The sequence below is a fragment of the Argiope bruennichi genome, chromosome 1, assembly GCF_947563725.1.
Source record: "Argiope bruennichi chromosome 1, qqArgBrue1.1, whole genome shotgun sequence".
NCBI lineage: Eukaryota > Metazoa > Arthropoda > Arachnida > Araneae > Araneidae > Argiope > Argiope bruennichi.
The window spans coordinates 106,422,593-106,447,803 of record NC_079151.1 but is presented as its reverse complement, the minus strand read 5'-3'; the positions used below and the strand labels follow the sequence as shown (position 1 = coordinate 106,447,803).

Below are 25,211 nucleotides of genomic sequence, written 5' to 3'. Positions count from 1 at the left end.
TTGTGAGATTATTGTGCTGAAGACATGTAATACACTATTGAAATTGATGGCATTTTTAATGCTCTTCAATAATATGAAATGAATTTTCCAAAACATTTCAGTTTTCGCCCTAAAATTTGCATAATGTTATTTCTTCAAAATTCGAAAACCTTTTTTTCTAAGCATTCATTCAGCCTCATTTCATGTGGTTTTAAGTGAGGGTTTCAAAATTCTTGATTATTTGAAATTTCAGCAATTTTTGGGAAAGCCAGCTTAAATTTTTTTAATTATTTATTTATTTTGCATTCAATTGATTTCATGTTTAAATAATCAAGTTATTCTTCACAAAAAATTAAGTTTTCTTATCATTGCTAAATTTTTTATTGAAAAATATTCAGTGGAAAGATATTTATTGAAAAAAAAAGAAAAAGACCGAATTCACTGGTCATATTACCTAAAATAATGGTGTTCTATGAAAAATTAAATTTGGAACTGAGGGCAAAAATTCTTTTAAAAATTCAATGAGGAAATATAAAACTAATAACTACGTGCTTTTTAAATGTTTATTGATTGATTTATTTTTCAACATTATCACAAACGGCACAATTTTAGTTTGAAATTAAAATTGTTTTTATTGTATTGGCGTATTTTATAAAAAATTACCAATAATTTAAATTGATTTATTTTGTGAAAACAGGAGGTTTATTATTATTTAAAAGTAATCGTTTTTGGAAACCACGTGGTTCACAAATATTATTGGTTGCAATTGAATTCAATTGAAATTCTTATGTATGATCTGGTGCTTTTAATTTCAACAAAACTTTTTCTCTATAAAATTGAGATATCAGAACCTTGCTGTTTTAAAAGCTTTACAACTTGTCTGGATATTCAAACTGTATATGTCTTTTTTCAGCAATGTAATTTGATTTTCTGATTCTTCACTTAGAATGCGAGGAATACAATAAACTTTCTTCTTTAATTTTTAACGATGTAAAAGAATCACGTGATTATTATTTGATGAAATATTGGAAATATTTTAATTCCATTGCAAAAGAGAAAAATCTATAGTTCAAAATTTTGTAAAAGAATATTTGTTATTACACGTCTAAAAAATTAAGCATCTACAATTTGTTGAAATTTTGAGCACAATCCATTAAAAAAATCTGTCTATCTGGCTGTTCAAGTAAAAGTGCATTCGATAACTCAATAATTTCAAAATGTAAAGAGTTATTTAAATAAAATTTGATGCACAGGTTTAGCATCTAAAATATGGATTCTTATCAAATTTTGAATCAAATCTCTCAGAGAATTGACCGTATGGCATTCTGTTTTTTAGATGGCCTTTAAGTAAATGCAATTGCTCATAAATGCAATGACTTAAATCAATGAAATTCGGTATGTGATCTTGTGGCAACAAATGCAGTTTCGTATCAAAATTTAATTACAATCGTTCTGAAAAAAGCTGTCCAAAATAAAATCTTACTATAGATTCATAAATTTATTCCAAAACATAAAAAGCTGTATAGATAAAAATTTAACACATAGGTGTAGCATCTAAAATACAGATTCCTAAATTTTAGATTCAAATCTGTCAAAAAGTTGACCGTCTGTATCTTCGCATGCATATAGACACCATAACTCGTAAACGCAAAAACTGAAACCAATAATTTGGTATGTGGTTTTGTGATTACAACTGTACTTCCGTGTCAGATTTTGATTTCTATCTTCCAAAAATTGGCGCCCAAAATACATATTTGTGCGAGAGATTTAGTCAGAATGCTATATTTATGGCAAAGATCTACATTTAGTCACTGTTGTTCGCCTATGCCTTGCAAGGCATTCGTTTCTTTAGACAGGGTCCTCAATTTATTGCAGGGAAGGGGAGAGTATAAGATTTTTTTTGTTGAATATGCTAGCGAGTTTCGGGAAGATTACTTCTGTTGATCTAATTATAAATATATATATATTATTTAGTTTAAGATAAGCCTTTTCTTGAATCTTCAGTTTATCCATCATCTTTCAAAAATAACAGTTTATCAGGCTCAAAAATATCAAGTGATAATTTCTTCGTCGATAGCCTGGCTTAATTATTAAAGTAGAATACAAAAGTACAATTATCTTAAATGACGTGAATTTCGAATCTTGTTAATATAATTAAATGACTATAATTAATAAAATTAGCGTAGCAGTTGTTCTCTGCAAGTGGACAATTAAATATGAATTAGACCTCAACTTTACCCTAAATCATGGGCTTGATCATTTTGCGGCATTTTATTTGTTATACGTACAATTTTGGGAATGCTATTGATTATCTATTTAAAATATCATCACACTAGTTCATGATCAAATTTCTACTCATAAAAAAAGAAAGAAATTTTCAAATTTAGTAAATAAAGGTTGAAATATAAAACTATTTATGAAAGTATTACTATTTCGTTTCAAGTTAATGAGATTATGGGGAAGTTATATTAAAAACAAGTTTTTAAGGATCACTTTTTTTATATAAAAAATGACATTGACTTAAGAATTTCCACTTCTTTGTGAAACTGTCAGTTAATACTTCAAATTTTCATATTGAACTGTATAAAGAAGATATTTTGTCCAAAAACTATCTTTAAATTTTGATAAAATTCGACATTTCATATACCCATATTTCCAAAAAGGAACTATTTTTTTAGATATATTGGTGCATTGGTTTCAAATTTGGTATATCTACGTGAGTGCCTGATACCTGAAAAATGCACAGGTATGTAAGACTACTTGACGTATAGTCTTTATACCAAAAACATTAATTTGTTTGAAATTTTAAAACAAATACTTCAAAGACAAAAAGTATTTTTTCACAGTACACGATTATTTTTCTTCATTGTCTAAGCAAAAAAGCATTTTAATTTAATGTTTTAAAGCATTTAATAAATTAATTAATTTATTAAAAGCATTTAATAAAAAGTATGGAATGTAAAGTAAAAAGAAGAAGATTGTTATACCCCTAAAAGCTAAATGGCTACAATTAACTGATATCAAAGTATTTAAGAATTTGAATAAAGGTGGTTAAATGAATTTTGTTAACAAGAGCTTGAGGTAAAGTAAAGAATATGAAGTGCTCAGTTGAGCAATTTTTTTCCATAACACAATTCTGTAAACAGTTATTATTATTATTATTATTATTTGCATTTTAACAGAACGTGAGAAATGTCGCCTCATTGCAAATGGGGCAAAGAGATTGTCAAAAAGTTTGAATTTATGTAAGAGACTTAAATTAATTATTATTTTACTTATTACTTATGCATAAAATCTATCTTGTATTCTGCTTCGAATCCATTTAGTGACCTGAAAGTCTCCGACCGTAACTTGTTTATTTCCTACTTTGATAATTTTCAGATGTTATTTGGATTGAATTATTTTTCAAGTTGGAGATCATGTCCTCTGGAAAGGTCCAATCTATAAATGCCGAGAATTCTGTAACAGACTTGCAAGAACATCTGCTTCCTTGTTCCATAGAATTCCTGAATGATTAGATTTCCAGGATAGAATGATTAGAATTTTTAATTTAATGAATTTTTAAAGCGAGATTGGATAGTTTTAGGCAAATCAAAAGTGATATTGTTTAAGTAAACAGAGAGATCAGTCACTATCGGAAAGAATTAAAATATCTTAGTCTGGAGCTGTAGATCGTTCAAGGCGTAACAGATTGAAAGATTTCATCTGTAAAAACATAATTTTATGGGTGGATACGATAGGTAAATTTTTGGATTATAGATAAACCAGCAATTTAAAGAAACAATATGTCAAGATGCTATTATGAAATAATTTGGGAAAAGGCACAGAATGCATTCAGTGAAACCAGCTTTTACGATAGAGATTAGAGTACCCTCGTTTAGGAATCCGAAATCTTTCAATCACAAATATTGAGATTAGAGTGTGGAATGAGGAAGGATTAGAGTGAGTGAAGTTTATATTAAAGCCATAAGGGGATTTATGATTGTGAAAATTTAATTTTGGGTTTGGCATTATTACGGCATGGATTTCAAGATTTGAATCATTTTCTTGGTTATAGATAATTTTGCCGGAAATATATTTCTGATCATATCATCATAAGACCTTTGCCTGTTCTGTGGATGAATAAGAAAGTTTTGTTGGAATTAAGAAATTTTCATTCTTTTCCTAGTATATTTCTTGAAATATCCAAAAGAAGGTGTAGAAAATAATGGTTGATTTAACCAAATTTGTTTATTCTTAATGTTCTGACAGTTCTACTGAAGAAATGGTGTTTTAAATGGAGAATAAGTTTACGTTGGATATAAAGTGAAAACAGTGGCAAGTTTATAATGAAAAATAAACAAGGGAGAAAACAATTGAAAGTAAAGAATAACAAAAGAAAAAACCATTGATAAAGGGTTGAAAAGAGGAAGAAAACATGAGCAAAGGAATAGAAAAAACAAAAACAAAGAAAATGCCACAACTAGTTTAATAGAATATTCTCCTGGCTATTATATTCCCCTGAGTCCCATTGTATTGTGATGCTGGACTTTTGGTTCAAATGATGTAGCAGTTTATTTTTCCGTATTGGAGATATGTTAGAATCGACACTTTGAGCAAACATATTGTATATATTCTGTATAATGCTCTCTATGGTTTTCTCTAACATGTCAGCGGAATCAGAAGCTTGTTTATCAAGTCTGTCGTTTATCATTTGAAGTATTGATTCGAATTTGATATTAATGGTATCTTGAAAATCAATTGCGACTGGCATGCTTTCGACTGTCTCGGAATATGAAATGAATGATGATTTCGGCACTTCAATTCTAATTATTTTTGTAATTTAATAAGGGATGGTCAACATTTATATTTGCCAATAATTTTTGTTTTACAATTTGACCTTTACGGAACTTTTTCCTGCCCTTGACAAGGTCCAACATTTATCTCAGAATAGAGGCAAAAATACGTTTTATATCACAGGAACAGGAAGAGTGCATTACCGAGGAAATCTATGGATCATGTATTAAATGTTGCTTTCTTCGATTTATAAGCCAAATTTTGATTGAGTTTAGAAAGACTGTACCAAGAACTGCTACCAGCACTGGTTATTGAATCCTTTGTTGAATTTTGTTTTAGAAATCTTCTCATTTCAATAGTAAATGGAGTAATTTTTGTTCCGAATTTCATTAACCAACTTTTCCAGTGGAGTGTTTTCTGGAATTTCAAAAATCAAGAAAAAAGAAGATGCTTTTTCTCAAATAATATTTGTAGCAATATCTATACCCATAAATTTTTGCAATGAAAATAGTTGCCGGCACAAGTTTAGCTTAGTCAGATTCATCCCGTATTTCAGAGCAACAATTAATATATTTTGGAACGGACTTCGCAATTTTGAACTGCGGTCAGATGAGAAAGGCGACATCTGAATTGTCAACACCACACAAGCGGGAAGATATTTGACACCGGCAGATTTAATGCACACAGAAGTCCTTTGGTGGAATTGAGTCTCGAACCCTAAACTTTGCCGAGACCTTGCCACCAGGTCCCTGCGGCCTGATGGATGACATAAGTAGGATCTTTAGTTATTAAGATTTCCTTGTTTCGTGTATTTATATTTTCTATGGAAACATATCCATTAGTTAGGGGAGGGTATAAAGGCTTATATGAAAAATGGATTTGAATGAGAAGTTTCTTGAATTTATCAACACTCGTCAGAATTATATTTATTGCTTGGTTCTCTTTTGAACTAATACACATCACAAGCCCGTTCACAGTTTCATTACTTTTAAAATAATTGTTATTCTGAGCGGAATCCATATTTGTTTGAATGTCTTCAGTCATAAATAGCATATTTTCAAGACCCTTACAAGTAAACTTAAAATGAGTTTTGTCGAGAAAGGAACTTCTTAAATTGCCCCCCCCCCAAAAAAAACCGAAAAGAAATAGAAACAGATTTTCTTACCTTGGAAAACAAAGATAAGGAAAGAAACAAATTTAATTTCACGGCAATAAAGCACATACTCAAATACAAACAAGTTGAAATTGGAAAGAATTAAAAGATAACACCTCACTTATCGAAAGTTTTAGAAATCTCCTTAAATATAAAGAATATCACTTCTAAAAATACTTTTTAAAAAGTGTTTTTATTAATATTTTGACTATGAGAAATACATGACAAGTGAAAAGAAAATATTGATTATCAAATATTTATTTATTTGTCTGCGTATTTTCTCTAACATTGAAAGAAAATGTGTACATTTTAATAATTGACTTTATTTATCTGCTCACTGCCACTTCTAGTTCAAGAAAATTATCATATAAATTTTTAGTTATTGTATTTTTTTAATTGTTCTTTGTATGCCTGTTCATTAAAAATTCAATATACTTATTTGCATACATATAATCATTCTATAACTAAAGATGTTTCCGAAAAATTTAGGAACAAAAAGAGAAAAAAAAAAGCATGACAACTTGATTAATACTATTAAATAAAGAATTCTTGAAATTTTAAAATATCGGTAATTTTTTTAAGAAAATAGTTTTGAAATTTCCATCTAAAATCTAGAAAATTACGAAAGTAGCAAAAAAAATGCATATCATATAACCGGTAAAATGAACAATATTAGACAATTTCAAAGTAATTTAATGAAGGCTAAAGAAAAGAACATTTAGCGTCTAACACACTTTGTAATAATTTTTTGTTATAAGATACATTCTTATTTGAAAGCACACAAGAAAGTGGTACCTAGAAAACTTTTAATTTATTTCTAGATTTTGAAATAATTTGACCAGATTTACTACTATCGTATAGTTCCAAAAAATCATTTACTTATTTATTTTTGTTGAATGAATTTTTACTCAAGATATCTTTATAGTTATGTGAAAAATTGTTTAAAAAGATTTTTAATACAATAGTAGGATGATTGAAGGTTGGCTAATTCGTTCTTTATATAAATACCATTTTATTTCTTACAGCGACTTAATAAGCCTTTAGTGTAAATTTTCCCTTATCATATAATAATTGTAATTATTGTGCGACTGCTGATTTGTCTATTGGGATTGTACGATTATGGTTTATTTCGAAATTATGTGAAATAATTTTTTTTAATGTATGCATTTTTTTTAAAATTCGTATTTCAAAAATTTTTTGAAAAGGAAAGAGAAAAATTCTTAACCGCATCCTACAACTGAAATTGAAATGTAAAAACTTCGTGCCCAAAACCCCAGAGTCTTGATAATTTCGAACTCCTTTTCTCTGTAGAATAAAATCATCACATTTGAGTTCGAAATTGCCTTTTATGCATTTCGAAATGTAATATAAACAAAAAAATATAGCAATTTCTGCATTCCTTTTTGTGCTACATAGCCTCGGAGACCATCTGTAATTATATAATAACACAGAAATTGGCATAATATAAGGAAAATTCTCTCTCTGTCTAAGCTCGGTCGTTCTATTTTTTTTTTGGGGGGGGGGCACTCATAAACTGTTTTCTTTGAAATGATTTTTCAAAAGTTATTTTGTTTCGCTTTTCTTGCGAATAAAGTACTCCTTCTGGTTACATTATTTATTTATTTATCAAGTTACAAAGAATTATTGATAAAAAGTAACCACCATATTCAGAACAGAAACAAATGTGTTAAATGTTTTTAGGTTCAATGATGCATAGTAAATTTATATTATGCTGATTTAATAATTTTAATATATGAAATTTAACATCTGACATTGAAATTAAAAACTTTAAAAAAGTGAAAAGACACTTTCTTTAACAAAAACCTACTCTTGCAGCAGTTGCTCTTAAAAACCTACTCTTGCTCTTTTAACAAAATCCACTCTTTCCTAAGATGACGTCACAGGAAAAAGTAAGCAAAAACCCATCATAAAGGGATTTTCAAAACAATATATAAGGGAATTCAACATGATTTTATGCTGAAGATATTTTCAGTTAAGAAAAGAGATGTGAATTAATTTTCATAAAAGACCCAAATTTTTCTAGGTACTGTTAAAATTACTCCGAATTTTGTATACATGTAGTCGTAAATGATGACTTTATTTTTTAACAGATTTAAATCATTTTCAAGTGCCACTGCTTTTATATTTTAGTAATATTTTGCCATTAATTTTATATTTTGAGATATATTTTTCCTATGTGATTCATTCGTAACTATTACTTTTTAATATTCATCTTGCAAATAATATTTTATACTTTAGAATTCATAGAGAGCTCTGTCCGGCATGTCTCTATCGATAAGCCAGTTACTCTTCACTCACAAACTTTTTCTCAAGTCAGTGAATACTCTTTCAAAGTGAAGCTTACTATTTCCCTTAGAATCCAACTCCAAGCAATGCGGTTCCAAATCTTAGAACAACCTTTTGAGGAAAAGGCGAAGATAGACGCGCGAAAATTCCATCAGTCTACCTGGCTCTCCTGAGCCTAACAATTGGCGTGTTCTGTCGAACTGTAATTGAAATGTTTCGTCGCCTGGCCTATGCATTATGCAAAAGCAGACGATTCTGGCATCTACATTCGAAAAGGGATTCTGGCAATAGAACGCCCTTCCCATTCCATAGTACCGTTGGGATCCTGGCGTTTCCATTACGGGGATCTGCTGGTACGGTCCAAAGAGAGGATTAGGAATATAATGAACAGCTTGCGGCCTCGACGTCAATCCACCTGAGGCTAGATGGCGAGCCCGAATTAAATTGGGACGAGGAAATCTCAATATTGCTCTGCCAACTATTGGGGCCAGGGCTTTTAGGTTGGACAATGAGTCGCACGGATTTTGATACGCAAATTTCCCTACTACTTACTCTCGCGATACGATATCTTCAGAATGTATACGACATAAATATTGTTTCAGAATAAGAATTTTTAAAAAATTATTTTGAAAGAGGTGGAATTTAAATTAAAAAAATTATATATATTTATATCATTTAGAAAAAAAAAATGTACTTTCTGTATCAATGCAAGCGACAATAGAAAAGTACTAAATAATTACATAACTAAATAATTGCCTTACAATGCATTACAACATGAAAATGGCTATTGTACAAGACAAATTGTACTGCTGGAAGCTTTAAAACGGCACTGAATAAGCCCCCCATAACAAGAAATTTGGAAAAAAATGTATCATAGAGAGCTTCCAACATATACTATGCAGCTACTGAACTTTTGAAAAGACATATTTATTGACTACATGGTTGAAAATTATCTCATATAAAATTTGAATGAAGCCCCTGAAATGGAAGCAACGGAACAGCTTGGTGATTTTTCTATACGATTTGAGAGACTTTAAATTAGGATATCTAGTCACATAGCAGTTTGTTTTAAATTTATTTTTAGTTTTTCAAAAGAAAAACTAAAATTTTATGGTGTTTTAAACTTTTTCTTTTAAATTATAGCATTCTAGTGTTTTAACATGCATTACATGAGTTAGAAACTGGCAATAGCTAAATATTTTTTTAATAAAAAAAGGCGAAACTGGAATGGAGCTCTATTCTTATTTCACAGTATTTATAATTTCAGAAATTTTTTTAAATGTAATTTGTGAACTTTTTTTTGTTGTGCTGGAAACACCCGACAAGAATTTAATTTAGAAAAGGTATAAGGTGCAAAATTCAAACATCTGCTATATTTACTTATATTTTTATTATATATAAAGGCATTAAAATTCATTGGCTCATATCTCATTTTTAAACGCTTACCAGAAACTACAAATTATTTGAAACTGAAATTTTTTTTGAAATTTAGTGCCCCCCCCCCCTAAAAAAATCACAAGTTTAAAATTAATTATCATATCTTCTGAAAAAATTAAATTATTTCTTTCAATCTAAATTTAGATGCTATAGTTGAGCAACATAGACATGATTTAAGGGACATGAAGTCAAATTAACGATTTGAGTTTATTTTTCTCTAAAATTTCCATGTTATGAGTTCTTTTAACGGCTCTACACATTTAAACACTGAAGACCCCTCATGCTGAAGACACTGTCACTATTTCATTGCTTGTTAGATGATGTTCGCATATTTTATCTGACTTGTTGTAATTTTCAAGATTCTAAAACTGATCAAGGTAGTACTCTCATAAACTGACCATCTGCTTAAACGGATATTTAAGAAACTATAAAACGAACAAATATCAACATTTGAACTTTGACAAAATGTCTGTAAAAAATTGCAAATAATAGTATAAAATTGCAAAATAAAGTATCTTTAACATATTTGAGCAGAATATTTATCTCGGAAGTACTTCATATCCCCAATCTTCATTACCTCAAGAACAAAACAAAAATCACTGAGAAGTAAGAAGACATGTAAGATCTGATGAGAATTTATGCGAGTGCCTTGTGAGTTGAAAATTAAATTTACATTGCAGAAATATATTTATCTGAACCTAATGAAATAATTTAAAGAAAGAGAGAAATTATATGGAAATTATGTACCTTATTTATAAAATAAGGCATTCTCTACAACATATTGCAGAAACTATTTATATTTTAGTATTTAATAATTCACAATTTTATCCAAAACGCTATACAAGCTTGAAATACATTGAGGAATTACCGATAAATTACAAGAAAAATGAATATCCAGAAAATATCTACTATAGGAAATTATATGACAATGGTGGTATTTCAAGAATCATTAATACAATTATGAGAAAAGGGCCAAATAATTTTAAAAAAATACTTTTAAAGTGTATATCGAAAATTATTTCAATCTGATAATAATTTTAATCGATTGGTTGAACGAATACTTTTACTAATACATAAGAAAAAAATTAATTTTGAAATTATAAGCATAAATATAAAATTTAGATTAAATTTATATAGCAATAAGAAGAAAGAAAAAAATTTCTCGAAATTAATTATTCAACGATTAATATCTAAGTATTGGTGCCAATTTCTCGTTTATGAGTGCACTCACTTTCTACCTAATAAATCAAACAGCGTGGTATATTAATATAAATATCTTCAATTCTATCATCACTTTTAAAAAAGAATTTTGAAATTTTTATGAATTAAAAAATCATTCTTGACTACTTAATTTAAAATGAGTGCGATCTGCTGGAAACATAAGACAAAATTATTAAAAAAGAAATATATTGCATCTGATTCACAATGAAAAAATGTTACTGAATTCAAATCCCAGTTAAGATATGCTGCTAGCATAGTCTTAAAATTTTGCAGCTGATGACAACTTACACTGATAGTCGATGGAGGTAAGTGGGGGGTTATGAACTTAGAACAGCTGCCAACATTTTCATCCAATTTCTATAATATTGATCCAACAGTTTACGTTCACCGTTGAATTTCAAAATTTATAATGTTCTAGCAATATTAAATGAGCAGGTTTTGATATCTGTTTAATCTGCCTTTTCCGCAGATTAAACAGATATCAAAACTGTCATAGCAGCAGCATTTTCTGCAAGTTTACTCTAAATTATGCTCACTTTTTCTTTCAAAAGCCCAATTGTCTTCATCTGAATAATTGATTTATAATATGAAAAATAAAATAAATACTTAAATAAGATGTAAGAAGCAGGAAAACTTGTTAATTATTGTTGTGCATATATTGAAAAAAGTAGGACAAAATTATTAATTAAGGAATATATAATTACTCCTGATAATGATTTTTAAAAAAAAATTGTCACTTAATGTAGTCTTAGTCAACGTATGTGACATACATAAAATGAAATAAGTAAAAAAGGAAAGCCAAAGAAAATAAATTAAAAAGAGGATAAGAGAGGCAGAAAGGAAGAGATTGGAAAAGTGCCAATATCTGAATTCCCTTATAATGAGAGATAATCTGTTAGTCTTCAACACCAGTAATAATTTTATTTATTTTTTTATGTTTTGTATCATTTCAAAAAGCGCACTAACCGATTTTTCTAGTAATTCTCATCAGAATTTGAGATATAATTCTAAGCTGTCTCTTGATTTAAACTGAAGTTTCGTGGAAAGACAATAATTTTTATTTACTATATTGCATGATGTGACTGGAAAATAGCGTTTGTATATTAGAACATTGAAATGTCATCAAGGAAGCATCAACAAAAGATACTAATAAATTATAGATAATTTTTTTGAAAGAATTGAGTGGGTGCTGCCATTCTATAGAATCAGTGGGCTGATACCATAACAGAGAAAAATAAAAGGAACAGCATTTTTCATTTAAGAAAAATGAATTACCATATCACCTTATTGAGTATATTATAAGAGTATTAAATATACTGATTCTACTTCCATCCTTATATCTACATCCATCATTGGGTTAAACTACATTATAAAAATATGTTAAGAGCGTCTTCAATTACAAATGCGGACACAAATTTAAATTGACAAATGCACCATTTTTACAAGGATCTGTATTTGAGTAAATATTTTAAAACTAATCCAGAATTTTAATAAAATTTTCTAATAAGCGATTTTATTATTATTATTAAAGAAGAAATAGAGTCGCAATCGTCAACATTTAAATTTGCTGCCAGAGTTTAAAAACTTGGAATAAAAAAGCAAAATACTAGCCATAAATGTGATTCAACTGCTGTATTAAACAATATTGAATTTTATATTCTATTTATGTCATATTAACAATCTTTGATGAACAGGTAGTTTTCGGGGAATATTGGTTTTATTTGATCTTTTATGCACAACTTACTGTTCGTTACGCCCTCAATCTATTATTTTTCAGTATCACTGTGGTATACATTAATTGTTAAGTTAATTAAGTTATTTTTAATATCTTTAAGCTAATCTATTTATTATATGCATGAATCTTGACATAATAGTACCACTAAAAATATAATAAAAGGTTAATCTTTCTTTTAATTGCACTATGTCTTTCTTAATACTGTTAACTTCCTTTATTTCTCCTCATGGGGACTGGGGAGATAATAAAAAATACTTTTTTTTTATTTCCTACAATCGAAGAAAATCACAAGATTAAGCATTTGATGAAACAACGAGAATGGCTTGAATTTCATTGAAATAATGTGAAACATTGGGAAAATCATTAAAAAATGTTATTTAAAAACTTTTAAAATTTAGGAATAAGTGCATAATGCTAAATAGATATTATTAAGCAGACATTTTTTTTTTTTTTTTTTTTTTTTTTTGTAAAAAGTTTTAACTGTTGCAGTATTATTCTCCTGTAACAATATTTTTTGGAATTACCGATATTTCTTATTCATTAAAACTCTAATTAACATTTCGAAAAAGTTACTCTGAGATGCAAGTACATTTAAGCTAAATTTGGCAACTCTAGGTCAAATGCAGTGGAGTGTAAAGCGCCAATTCTCCTTTTTTAGAAACAGAGATTTTATGTGAGTAGGTTATTTTGTTTATCGGCTATAATTACATAAATAGCCAAAAATAAATCTGCATTTTAAGATGGAAAAACATATTAGATGGACTCTTACTTAAGATGGAAAAACATATTAGATTCGCTACGAAATTTACTATATGAGGAAATAGGACCTTTGTAATGCTTTTGAGATTTGAAATATCACTACCATTAAGAGAGTGAATTAGGTTCTTAAGTGCATAAATCAAATGTAGCAACGATGTTACAAAGAAAAAATGTATTATTTTGGATAAGAATATCAATTTATATCGTTTAAAATAATATAGGTGATATAATTCTTCATTTTATCGACTAAAGTTAAGTTATGAGAAAAAATTGAAATTAAGATAAAATTAACAAGTTTAATAAAAAATTTATTTCAATATATCGACAGAAAGTATGTTTGCCCAGAAGAACAAAAAAAATTAGCATCATGGATTTGTAAATCAACCTTCCACAGTCACTTAAACCATTTACAAAGACTTTTGCGAAAATCGATATGATCTCTTTTCATAAATTTCCTTTTAAAATGCTTTCGTCTTTCTAAAATTGGCCTTCACGAACTTAATTTCTCTTTAAGTTTGTCGATCAAAATGTAGGATTTTCTAGAAAAGCATGACAAGCTCTCATTTTCATTCGTATAAGTATATTAATAATATTAAACTAACAAATATTTGATCTTTATTAACAGATTCAAAAATTAATGTCATAAAGACAATAGATATATTTATATTTTTTCTTTAATTGACTTGTGGAATGAAAGTTGACTTATTTTCTATATTTCCTTTATTTATGCTCTTAAACAATTTCTATTATTCAATAAAATTTATTTAAAAAATGTTTAAGTCTCCCGCAATTGCATGATAGATCTAGTAGTTGTTCTCATCTGGTTTGAATTCTTAAGTTTTATTGAGTTTCGAATTCCAAGGTCAAATTTTTAAGATGAAAAGGTTTTATTTGTACATATTATCAAGGCCGTTTTAAATTTACTTCCTAAGGAAGAAAGAATAATTAATTTGTGCTGAACATTGTTATGATGTTTTATCTTATCTTTTTAAATTAGAATACGAAATCTGAGGTTAATTACTGGTTAACGATACAGATAACCTGTTAAATTCACTAATTATCTAGATTTCAAAAGAGTAAATATAAAAATTCTGAGGTGTATAATTTATTATTACATTCTGACATAATTATTATATACAATTATATTCTGAGACATAAACAATTTAATCGCGAATACAGAGTCGAAAAATTCCTTTTGAAGAATACTTTAAAAAGCATTAAGATGACAGTAATTTTTTTTTTTATTCATTTACTTATTCATAATTTTGAAGCAATGAATTCAAACTGATAACACAATATTTTATGAGAAAGTTCCAGATCAAATTAGGTATTTCATTGTTTGTTTAATTTTATTTTTTAGTAATAGAATTTGATAACAATTTTCCATCTTTATTTACCTCTAGTAGAAATCATTTGAAATCATATATTTGTAAGATGTATTTTTCTTTCCATATTTTTTTCCATAAACAAGTTATGCAAATATCTTTTCCATCAACAAGCTATGCAAATATGTTTTCCATCAGAGAATATATAAAGATGAAACGAATATCAGACAATCTAGTTCTTTATTTTTTAGATACATGTTTATTAGCATTTTGTAATGAACGAAAAAAAAAAAAATTATCATTAATTTTCTGAAAACACTTGGCTTTTATTGGTATGTTGTTCTTGATTTATTTTTATGTCTAAGAATGATATTTGGACCTTAACAAATGGTAGCTTATAATCAGAGTTAAAAACAAGGATAACATCAAAGAGCTGAATGTAATGTAAGAAAGCAAATGAATGAATCAAATGTTAAAATGCAAGGTTAAAATTCAAAAAAAAAAAAAAAAAGTCGCAACATTGGAAAAAGGTTAAAATGTCACATGCAAAATAAAAAAAATGTAACATAAATATTTCTGAATAAATAAGTTAAGAGCATCCTTATAAACTCTCTTTGTACTTTAATACGTACAAAGATAGTAGATAGAACATAGAAATGCTTGAAAGCAGTGATAAATTCTTTATCGAGTATTTGATAAAAGAATCTAAATAAAATAATTTTGTAAAATACATTCGAAAAACTGAAAACATGTTAAACAGTTCTAAAAGAAGAAATTTGATCAAAATTTCATTTTGAGGTTTTTAAATAGGTATATAGCTTTTGAATACAATTTATGCTTTTTAAATGCATGAAATCTTACTTGCAAAGTAATGCACGAATATCATCTGTAAATACAGCTTCATTTTTGAAATGGTTGATGCATATAATAATACTAATGAAGTGATATACTAAGGTTTTTGATAAATATTTTTGTAATATACTTAAGGTTTTTGATAAATAGTTTTCTCTTCTACTCTCTGATCTCTTATATCTACCTCACTGGCGATTTTAAATTCTCTTAGATTTTTTTAAACTGATTGGTAACCTGAAATACATTATACTGATGGACATTAATCTTTAAAGAATGCTTACTTTATACGTTTGGTGACCAGAGAAATAATCGACTTAAATATTGCGCAAATGGTTCCATTTAAAACATTTCTTAGAATTATATGAAATAAAACAATAGTAGTTATTTTCAAAAACCAATTTAATTATCAAAAGTGATAAATATATTAAAAAAAAATACTTCCATAGGTTGGAATTTGATAAAATAAAAAAAAATACATTTTTTTTTTTTTTTTTTTTTTTGTAGAAGAGCAAGCACATTGTATTTTACACATTATTTATAAATAAACTTAAGGATTTGAATTTTTAAGCCACTCTTTTGGAAAGATACCCTTAGTCTAAATTAATCTGAGATCTTGAAATGTTCTTAACATAAACCACCTATAATTCATATAACACCGTTGATAACAAGAAGTAATCTTCATAAATGCTCACTTGAAAATCTGTCCAAAATGATAACTACAAAGACAAATGCAGAATTCAAATGCAAAAGACGCTCACAACATTTTTTTTAATGAACAATCTTTTTGCTGTGCATCTTTGATAGTGGAAATAGAAGGGAATGACCACAAAAAAATATTGATTTTGGTAATCTTTCTTAGAAAGGTCCTTCTAGCTACGATTCTCAAATTTATAATTTATCAAACTTGGTCAAAATTACTTAACTTGTGTTACTGAGAAACTTTAAATATCATTAATAAAAATGTATTTCACACATAAACAATTAAAAAAAGCTGATTTACTTTAAATGGACCGACTCAAAAATTCAATTTACAAAGCAATCCCTTTCTCGAAGAAAATGCATTTCTGAGTAATTGATAACTGATATTAAAAATGAAACAAAGTAAGCAATGATTTGCCTGAAATAATATTTTCAATCATTTGTAGCTCATTTTGTTTTAGAACTGTGGAGCTTACGACCTTAATAACATACATTGACTTAAGCTTTCCCTTTTTTATTAATAAAATGTAAAATTGTTTATATCTACCTGTCACTTTTCCTGAATAACATTTCTTTTTTGCTGACTGATCAGATCATAAAGTTCCTCACTCATTTCTGACTCGGCGTTTTTCATTAAAGGGAAAAGGAAAACTTTTTCTTATTTCTCCTGGCCGAGGAGAAAGGTGAGATTTTTCTAAAAGTGCTTTTTGGTTATCGCTAATAATAGAATATACTGTCATTTCTGCTATAGTATCTCCTAGAATGTCTCTCTTATCGTGTTCTGCGCATTGCCATGCTGCATTCTATGTACGTTCATATGGTACGAGTATTTTAATTTTTGCACCTTTTGTAAAGGAGGGTGAGCAGTGGATCTAATGAGAAACTGAACATCGATATGAATTTCACTTTTGATATCAAAACTCCTGAAACCTTTTTATTTCATTCGTTTTCCTAGCCTTTTATCTGACTGAAAGTTTTTAATCATTGTCTTAGAACATTCATTCGGCGTAAATATAATTTGACGTCATTTGAGATCTCAATTAATTATTACGAATGAATAAATTTTTTGCTATTCATCGAATTAAGGAATAATGTATACATGTTTAGTTCTCTTTTCTTTTCTTTTCTTTTTTTTGACAGTTTGATGAGATATTATAGGTTATATCTGGATATTATAAATTATTTGTCAATAAGAAGGGTAACAAAAAAATTCGCATCAATAATCTCTGCCATTTCGAATATACGTAATTATTTACATACTCTTCTTGTATCCGTGCATTTTATTATAGAACGGTTCTTCATATCGTTATTATTATTTTAACTTCTTGTAAGTATTTAAAATGGGGCATTTCGTAATGCATTTTACTGCATTATTTTTATGTTCATGCTCGAAAAGTTAAATTTATAATATTTACATATTTTATTTCAAGGATTCAGTTGCAAATTGATCAATAATGATTCCTATTTTAAGGAATTTCCGAACTTAAATTCTTGGTATATGTATGCAACAAAATATGTATTCAACAGAAAAGATGGAACGTTATGAGATTAATAATGTTAAGAAAGCATCGTAATAAAGATGTGTATGAAGTAATTTTTGTTGTAGTAGATAAAACTCATTTAAAGTAAAATATTATACTTATTTATGGTTAAACAATTTGTTAATAAACATTTTATTCAACATATCGTGGTATTTATATTATATTTCATATTACAAATAATTTTTTTACTGAAATATTTTTGCTTTTAGAGCTTGCAGTGGTGAAACTATTTTTAGTGAAGTTTAATGAAACTTCTTTTATAAGAAATGAGCTCTCAAGTATCAGGACAGAAAATAATGCACTAAGACGAGCTGCAATTTTAGTGTATATTCCTATAAAATTATTATTATTAAATAGAGATCCGGAGAAAAAAATTGCTATTACCTACCTTTGAGAACTCGCAGATCATCAGTATTAACAAGTAAAAGGCAGAGTGGTATAAAAATCTCAAATAAAGCAAGTACACTAATATTGTGAACTATCACAAAGTTCAATAATTTATAACAATATTAAAATCCAATCATTATTTAATCTTGACATTCGCATAGGGGTATATTTATATAAATATACTTATGCTATATGTCTGTATTCTGAATATGTGGCAAATTCAACATCACGGGGGATTTTAAACTATAAAATAATTATGTTTCTCCATTTAATAACTTCGTTGGACAAATACCCATTTTAATGAGTGCAGTAGTTTAAATGCATGTAACTTTTTTTCTTTGAAAGAATGGCAACATTTAGGTAAATAAATGTGATAATGTCAAAAAAGTATGTGATATTTTTATTCAATCTGAAATAACAAACAAGCACGCTTAAAGTCTTTATATGCAGTGTCCTCTTTTATGCTGCATCACAGTATAATGAAGAAAATAAAGATGGACTAATATTTTACAAAATATTACACTTTTGGTGTAAGAATAACATGCAAAATTTCTTGTCGCGTTTTTTTTTTAATCGCCGATTTCTTAAACACACATATGAAATTACAATAACTGGTTTTCACGTAAAAAAAGCCATCACAATTTCGATCATTCTCAATGTATTCTTAGACATAGTACATAAAACACAAAAATACATAAAAAAAATTTCAATTTAGTTTGGCCTTAAAGTCTATTGTTGATTAACCGTACTTATGACATTAAGTTACATCTCTACAATAACTTAATCTCACATTATGGAAGATCTCAATTTTATGTTTATACTTAAATTGAAAAATCCATGAATAAACAAATAAAGTTTAATATTCATGTAAAATGTCGGGAAAGATTGTCCTTTAGATTGAACGTTTTATATTTCAATTATTTTATTCCAATTATTAAAAAAAGAAGAAAAAATGCACAATGCATTTTTTGTGTGTGATTGTAACAAGTAGCAAGAAATTAATTATAGAAATACAGAAAATTACGTTAGTATAATAGCTGTACCAGTGCCACTGTGCCAGTATTGATTAATAATCATTTAGTAAGAACGTCATTAAGTATCTTTAAGAAATAAAATGGAATTTTTATGGCTGGTGTTGAAACATTTCCACGTACGAGAATTCAAAATTATTGCAAACATTGAGAATGGCTGTCCAAAGCAAAATTTTAAAAAAAAGTTTATATTTGTGAACTATTTTAAGTCAACCTTTCTTAATTTAACAGAATAGTTGGAGAATTTCATTTGTAAATCTCTAAATAGGCCTATGAACCAGGATGACAGTTTTAAAAGGAAAACAATTGTTAACATTAATTGAACTTAATTATGACTGATATGTAAATTCGTTAAAAATCATTTTTCTTTGTATTTGACTGAAAACAAATCTAGGAAAGATTTTTTTCTTCTTTTTTGCCTTTTAGGCTATAAACTTTGTTTTATCAGAATTTGTGCAAATGGATTTGACAGTCACTTTATATTTCACAAAACAAAACACTTTTTTATTATATAACTATCTACTGAGTTCGTCATTTTGAAACATTTTTTTTTTTTTTTTTTTTTTTTTGTAATCTAAAACACTTTGTAAAATGTCTTCAGCATATAAGAAGGTATGAACAAAGTTCACTTAAAGTTTTGACCTTCAAATATGCATATAAAAATTTTTTGATTAAGTTTGGATCACTTTTTTTGTTTTAGCTTAACATTTCAAATTTAAATTTTGTTTTTCATATGAAATATGTTTAGATTTGCAATGATTTGTTTTACTATTAAACAGTCTTATCATCTAAAAAACGTTTGAGAATTTGTAATGATCCTGAGAAAGAATTCTCTTAACTACAGGAAAATATTCCTTTGGGAGTATTTTAATAATCCATAATTTCTACATACTGCTGTTAAAAATTCTTTCACTAATCATTCTCCATTTTTAAACAATTTTGGACTGCTAAAAAACGAATGTCAGTTTAAATAATAACCAGGCACTTCTAGTTAAATCACTTAATATTACAAATTACTGATGATTTTTTATGTCACATTATATGCATCATGCTGAAAAACATTTCTAATTTTGGAAAAGCACTTAAAAAAACAAATGATCTCTTTTAACAAATTTTAATATATTTCATTTTATTTTTCTTTGGTCCACGTTTACAAAAGAAAATGGAAATAAACTTGTAATCAAAATGTATCATGATTCTTCAAGATTACATTTTAGTTTACATAACCAGAAATTTTCCAAAAGGCTTTGATCTCTTACACCAAAGAGAAATCTATTGCATTCCCTCGACTGTTTCCTTTCAAGTGTAAATGATAACTTAATATGCATCCATATAAGAATTCATGCAACTAAACACAGTAAATGCTTTAAGAAAATTCAAAAGATTTACAAGCGGTGATAATGATTGTTTAAAAAAAAAAAACTTGGCAATTTTTACAAAATTTTTTATAATTTTATTTTGTTGCTTTTTCCATCATGAATAAGCAGCATGAAGAAAAGAGATTTTTTTTTGTAATGGTCCATTGCGTTTCAGTTTTTCGGATTGCTTCTTAGATTTAAATATCGAATGGTACGACATCTCCTGTTATCAATATTAGTTTGATAAAAGAAATTCACCATTCAAAAAGTTAATGATAGACGAAAAATATATGTGAAATATTATCCAATGTTTTTCTTAACACTTCCTGTATCAGTTTGCTTCTATCATTTACATATACTCTTAATTCTTGGTTACTTATAACTATAAAATTGAGTGAAAAAAACTTACCTCTTTTTTTGTGGTCATTCCCAGGTGTCATTGTGGGTCCATGCATCCCAACAGCATTGTTGTCTAAACGATGGTGGGTCATCGCGTGCAGCGATGAACACACCGCGAGAGGTTGCGCGGGCCCGGGTCCGACAAGGGGCCCGATGTGAGAACTCATAGACGTCTCGTGGTGCTGATGGAGCCCTCCCACAAGATCCTGCAAGCACAGGGAGTCATTCAGTGTGTCCATCCGGAGGCCGTGGAAACTGACCTGCACGCCGCGACCATTGGCCGTTGTTTACGGGCGATCACACGGAACGCTTCACGGAAAAGGGCGCCCCGCCCCCCGCCCGCCACCCTTTCCAATCAACGCAGGACATGGCATACAAGGTCTCCGCCCACCGAGGCGACGCCGCCAACCCTCGTCCGATACGATTCTTTTCGTTCATTCGCCCTTTTTTTCTTCCAAAAAGAGGGGGATGCACACTGTGCTTACCCCCTTTTAGCATTACGTTCCGGAGCAGAAAGCGAATTAGCGAAAAGCCGCATAAAAGGAAAAAAGGAAGAAGGAAAAATTATTGCAAATAAGTTTAATTTATATACGCTCATTCGGAGGTGGTGGAAGGCTTTGTGAGTGTTGGAGATTTTTTTTTTCTTCCCTCTGTCTTTCTCTCTCTTTCTCTCCTTTTAGTAGAGAGAGTTTTGCAGAGAACGCAGATGTAACAGGGTTTTAAATTAGGCGAATGCAGTTAAGGGACCGCGGGGGTCAAGAGAAGCGCTGTTCCGATTATAGGCGCTTGGGAATCTCTGAAAGGATGCGTTTCTGGAAAAACTGAAGTGTAGGGGCAAGGAGAAAGAAATGATCTTGACATTTAGGGAAATGCATGCGTCCCAGAATAGAAAAGTTTTATTTATATAGTCTGCTGTATTTTGTTATGCACGAAAAGTACAAAAATATATTAAAGATATTATGGAAATATTATTCAAAAATAAAGATTTGTATCAAGTTATATTTTTTTTAAATCCACAGATAAAAAGTGGGAAAATTCTGTCTTACAAATAAAGCAAAAATTTATATTTATCTAACGTATAACTCAATATAATGATTATAATATCATGATAAAAAATATGTGACTATATTTTTGCAGTATCGCATCAAATTTAAAATTCGAAGAATATACTCAGAGCCTAATATATTGAATTTACATGTATCGAAAATCTCTTATTTAACGTTTTACTGAAATATTTGATTCTAATTAGAAAAACAGCTTCTATTTAACGAATACAATTTTTACACATCGAACAAAAAAAATTAATCCAGCAAATTTTTTCGAGCTCACCATTACTAAGGATAATTTTTCATTTATTATAAGAAGAACATTTCTGAAATGAAATGTTAAAATGCTTTACAGTTCAGAACTACATACTTATCTATATTCAAAGCTGACGTTCCAATTACTAAACAGAATGCGTGCAAGTACAGATCTACATCCATTACAGAGAGGGAAATTGTGAAACTGTCCAACTAAGAGGACAGTTCTTGCCATTCAAATTAAGTATTTTTAAATCGAAAGCACCATCACATGTTTTTATTGCTGTTAGTAGTAATTGGTTTCTAAAAATTACACATAAATAGGTATCAGGAGAACACAGGAATCTCAAAAGAATTTTCCCCCCCAAATGTATATGTTTATAATAAAGGGTGTCCCAAAATTAACACAAGATTTGAAATTGCCACCAATCGTGAAGTAAAGTGTTGGCAGCCCTATTAAAAATGTCATTTGACAGCTGATAGTTAAGGATTAGTAAAAACGGAGTGTTACACGATAGAAAAATATGTTTTCATTATTGAACAATATTTAAAAAATAATGAAAGTCTGGCTCCACAGTTCGAAAACTTGAAAATTGGTCCCCCGAATCGTGTGATTTAACGCCATTGGTTTTATTTTTATAGGGTTAGTTGAAGTCAAAGGTCTGTGGCAACAAGCCCACAAGCGCACGCGTGCGCTGAAGAAGGAAATTCAAGGCTGCATCAATGAAATTCAGTTGCATTTATGCAAAATGGTCATGGAAAATTTCGACAAAAGAGTGCGTATGTGCCAACAAAGCCGTGGAGGCTATTTGCCCGATGTGTTATTCTGTACATAATCCTCTCTTTGTACTTTACGATTCAATAAAAATATAACAATTTTTAAAAAAAGTGTGTTTTTTTATATAATTCAAAGCTTGAATTAACACGTTGTTCCATCTTATAAATCTCTATTTTTACTACCTCTAAACTATTAGCTGTCAATGGGGTTTTTTTAATAGGATTGCCGTCACTTTACTGTGCAAATGGTGGTAAATTCAAATCTTGCGTTAATTTTGGGACACCCTTTATAATTCCGAAAATAAAATATATTTGTCCACAAAAAAAAACAAAAAAAAAACACGAAATTTAGAATTTATTAAATCAATTGTTGCTTGCAACTAACATTTGAAATAAACTATATTTCAAATCTATATATTACATTTCTTTATAACCCATAATGGAACAATGAATATGTTGGTGATAAAATAGGGAAAATTTTCAGTATTTTCTAATTTTGCAGTAATTATCAAGAAATTGTAATTCTAATGCAAACTAAACTTAATAAAAGATCAGAAATCTTTAAAAAAGAATTTTAAAAAGTCTTTCAAAAGAGATATAGATTTCTTGTCACAAAATTCAATTTAATAAATGTACACAACCAAAGTCTAATTTTAATAGAACTGAAATTAAACAAAAATTGAATTTATATATTTTTTAAATATATTTCTAGCATTCGATACTTTTTCCCCGATAAAGGAAAAGAAATTTTAAACGATGTTTCTCTTCCAGTTTTACATTATGAACAAAAATATTTGAATATCAAAAAATAGATTTGTATAATGTAGCAAGTATTATTAAGTAAAATATGTTAAAAGTCTTCGCAATTAAAAGTACATACTATTATCTCTTACATATATTATATTCAATGCTTCATTAAAAAAATTTGATAGCTTTTGATAATATAGTTTTAGTTTTTCAGAATATTACGTTCCTGCATGGATTCAGTAGCTTTGGGGAAAATATATTTCTTGATTACTGCATCAAGATATATTCGGAAAATATTATTCGCTCCAATTAGTTGAAAGTTCATTCATCAGTGAAATCAGTATTATATTAATACTTTTTGAATAAAAATTAAATATAATTTAAAATTTTGAAGATTATGATTGCACTAAATCGATCCTGATTTCCTTTTTAAAGAAGACAAAGAAACCAGATAGAATTCATATTGTCGAAGGATTTCTGATAATGGAGCATATTTAGAATATGGATTGACCAACTAGATCTCTGAACTTTAATTCTACAATTCCTGCCTTCAACATTCTTGGAAAGACAATTGCAATTCGTTTTCCAATTTCCAGAACCAACCAGAACTTGAAAACAACACCAATAGAAGAGTGAGAATAACTTCCGCTGGGACTCATAAACTGAATCATTTCCAGTGTGCTTTCACATTGTGAAAGTTTCTATAATCACACCGATAACTTTAAAAGAAAACTCATTTTTAACTCTTTTTTTTAAATTTCATTTTATACCGTCTGATTTACATTTTCATACACGGTCACGAATGTGAATTTAAATGCTGTTTCTTCTTATTATTAATATTTTATATTATCCGCACTTACGACCCATCAAATTTAATTAAAATTTGTTAAGTACTTATGAAAGTAATGGACCAGAATGAATGAAAATTCTTTAAATCTTCATGGTATTAATATGAATAATAACATGATAATAAATTGATAGTAATTTTGTAAACCCACTGTTTGCCTTAAAAAATAGAAATGATGTCTTTGCTTTAGGATAAATTATATAATAGCAGCTTTTAGAACATCCAGACACATTGTAAATAAATAAATCCGATTTGCACTAATCTTCAATCGATGCAGTTATTTCATAAATAATATTAACTTTAATATTTTAGCTTTTCGAATTTTTTAAATGCAACTAATCTTCACAGAAAATAAAATTTAAGATTCTTTTTTGTGTGGATATTTCTTGCATTTCAATCTTAAATTTATGTAACTTATAACTAACAATATCTTTCAGCACCTTCAAAGTATTAAAGTAAAGAAAGCTAATCTGATATGAATAAAGATTTAAACGATTAATAAAATGCGTGCAAATAATAACAAGCAAATATTTGCTGCGACGCACTGTTGCGAAATTTTCTCAATTCAGGCTTGTGCATA

The 25,211-nt window shown here is 28.3% G+C and overlaps 1 protein-coding gene across 1 annotated transcript in view; it reads right to left on the bottom strand.

Moving 5' to 3' along the window:
* The window catches only part of LOC129968727 (pituitary homeobox x-like), an 85,792-nt gene extending 64,540 nt beyond the window's left edge, over window positions 1-21,252 (bottom strand). The window contains exon 1 of the mRNA XM_056082914.1: window positions 20,970-21,252. Coding sequence (XP_055938889.1) covers window positions 20,970-21,198 — 229 coding nt within the window. The 5' untranslated portion in view covers window positions 21,199-21,252. The remainder of the gene's footprint in view (window positions 1-20,969) is intronic.
* Window positions 21,253-25,211: the final 3,959 nt, after the last annotated feature.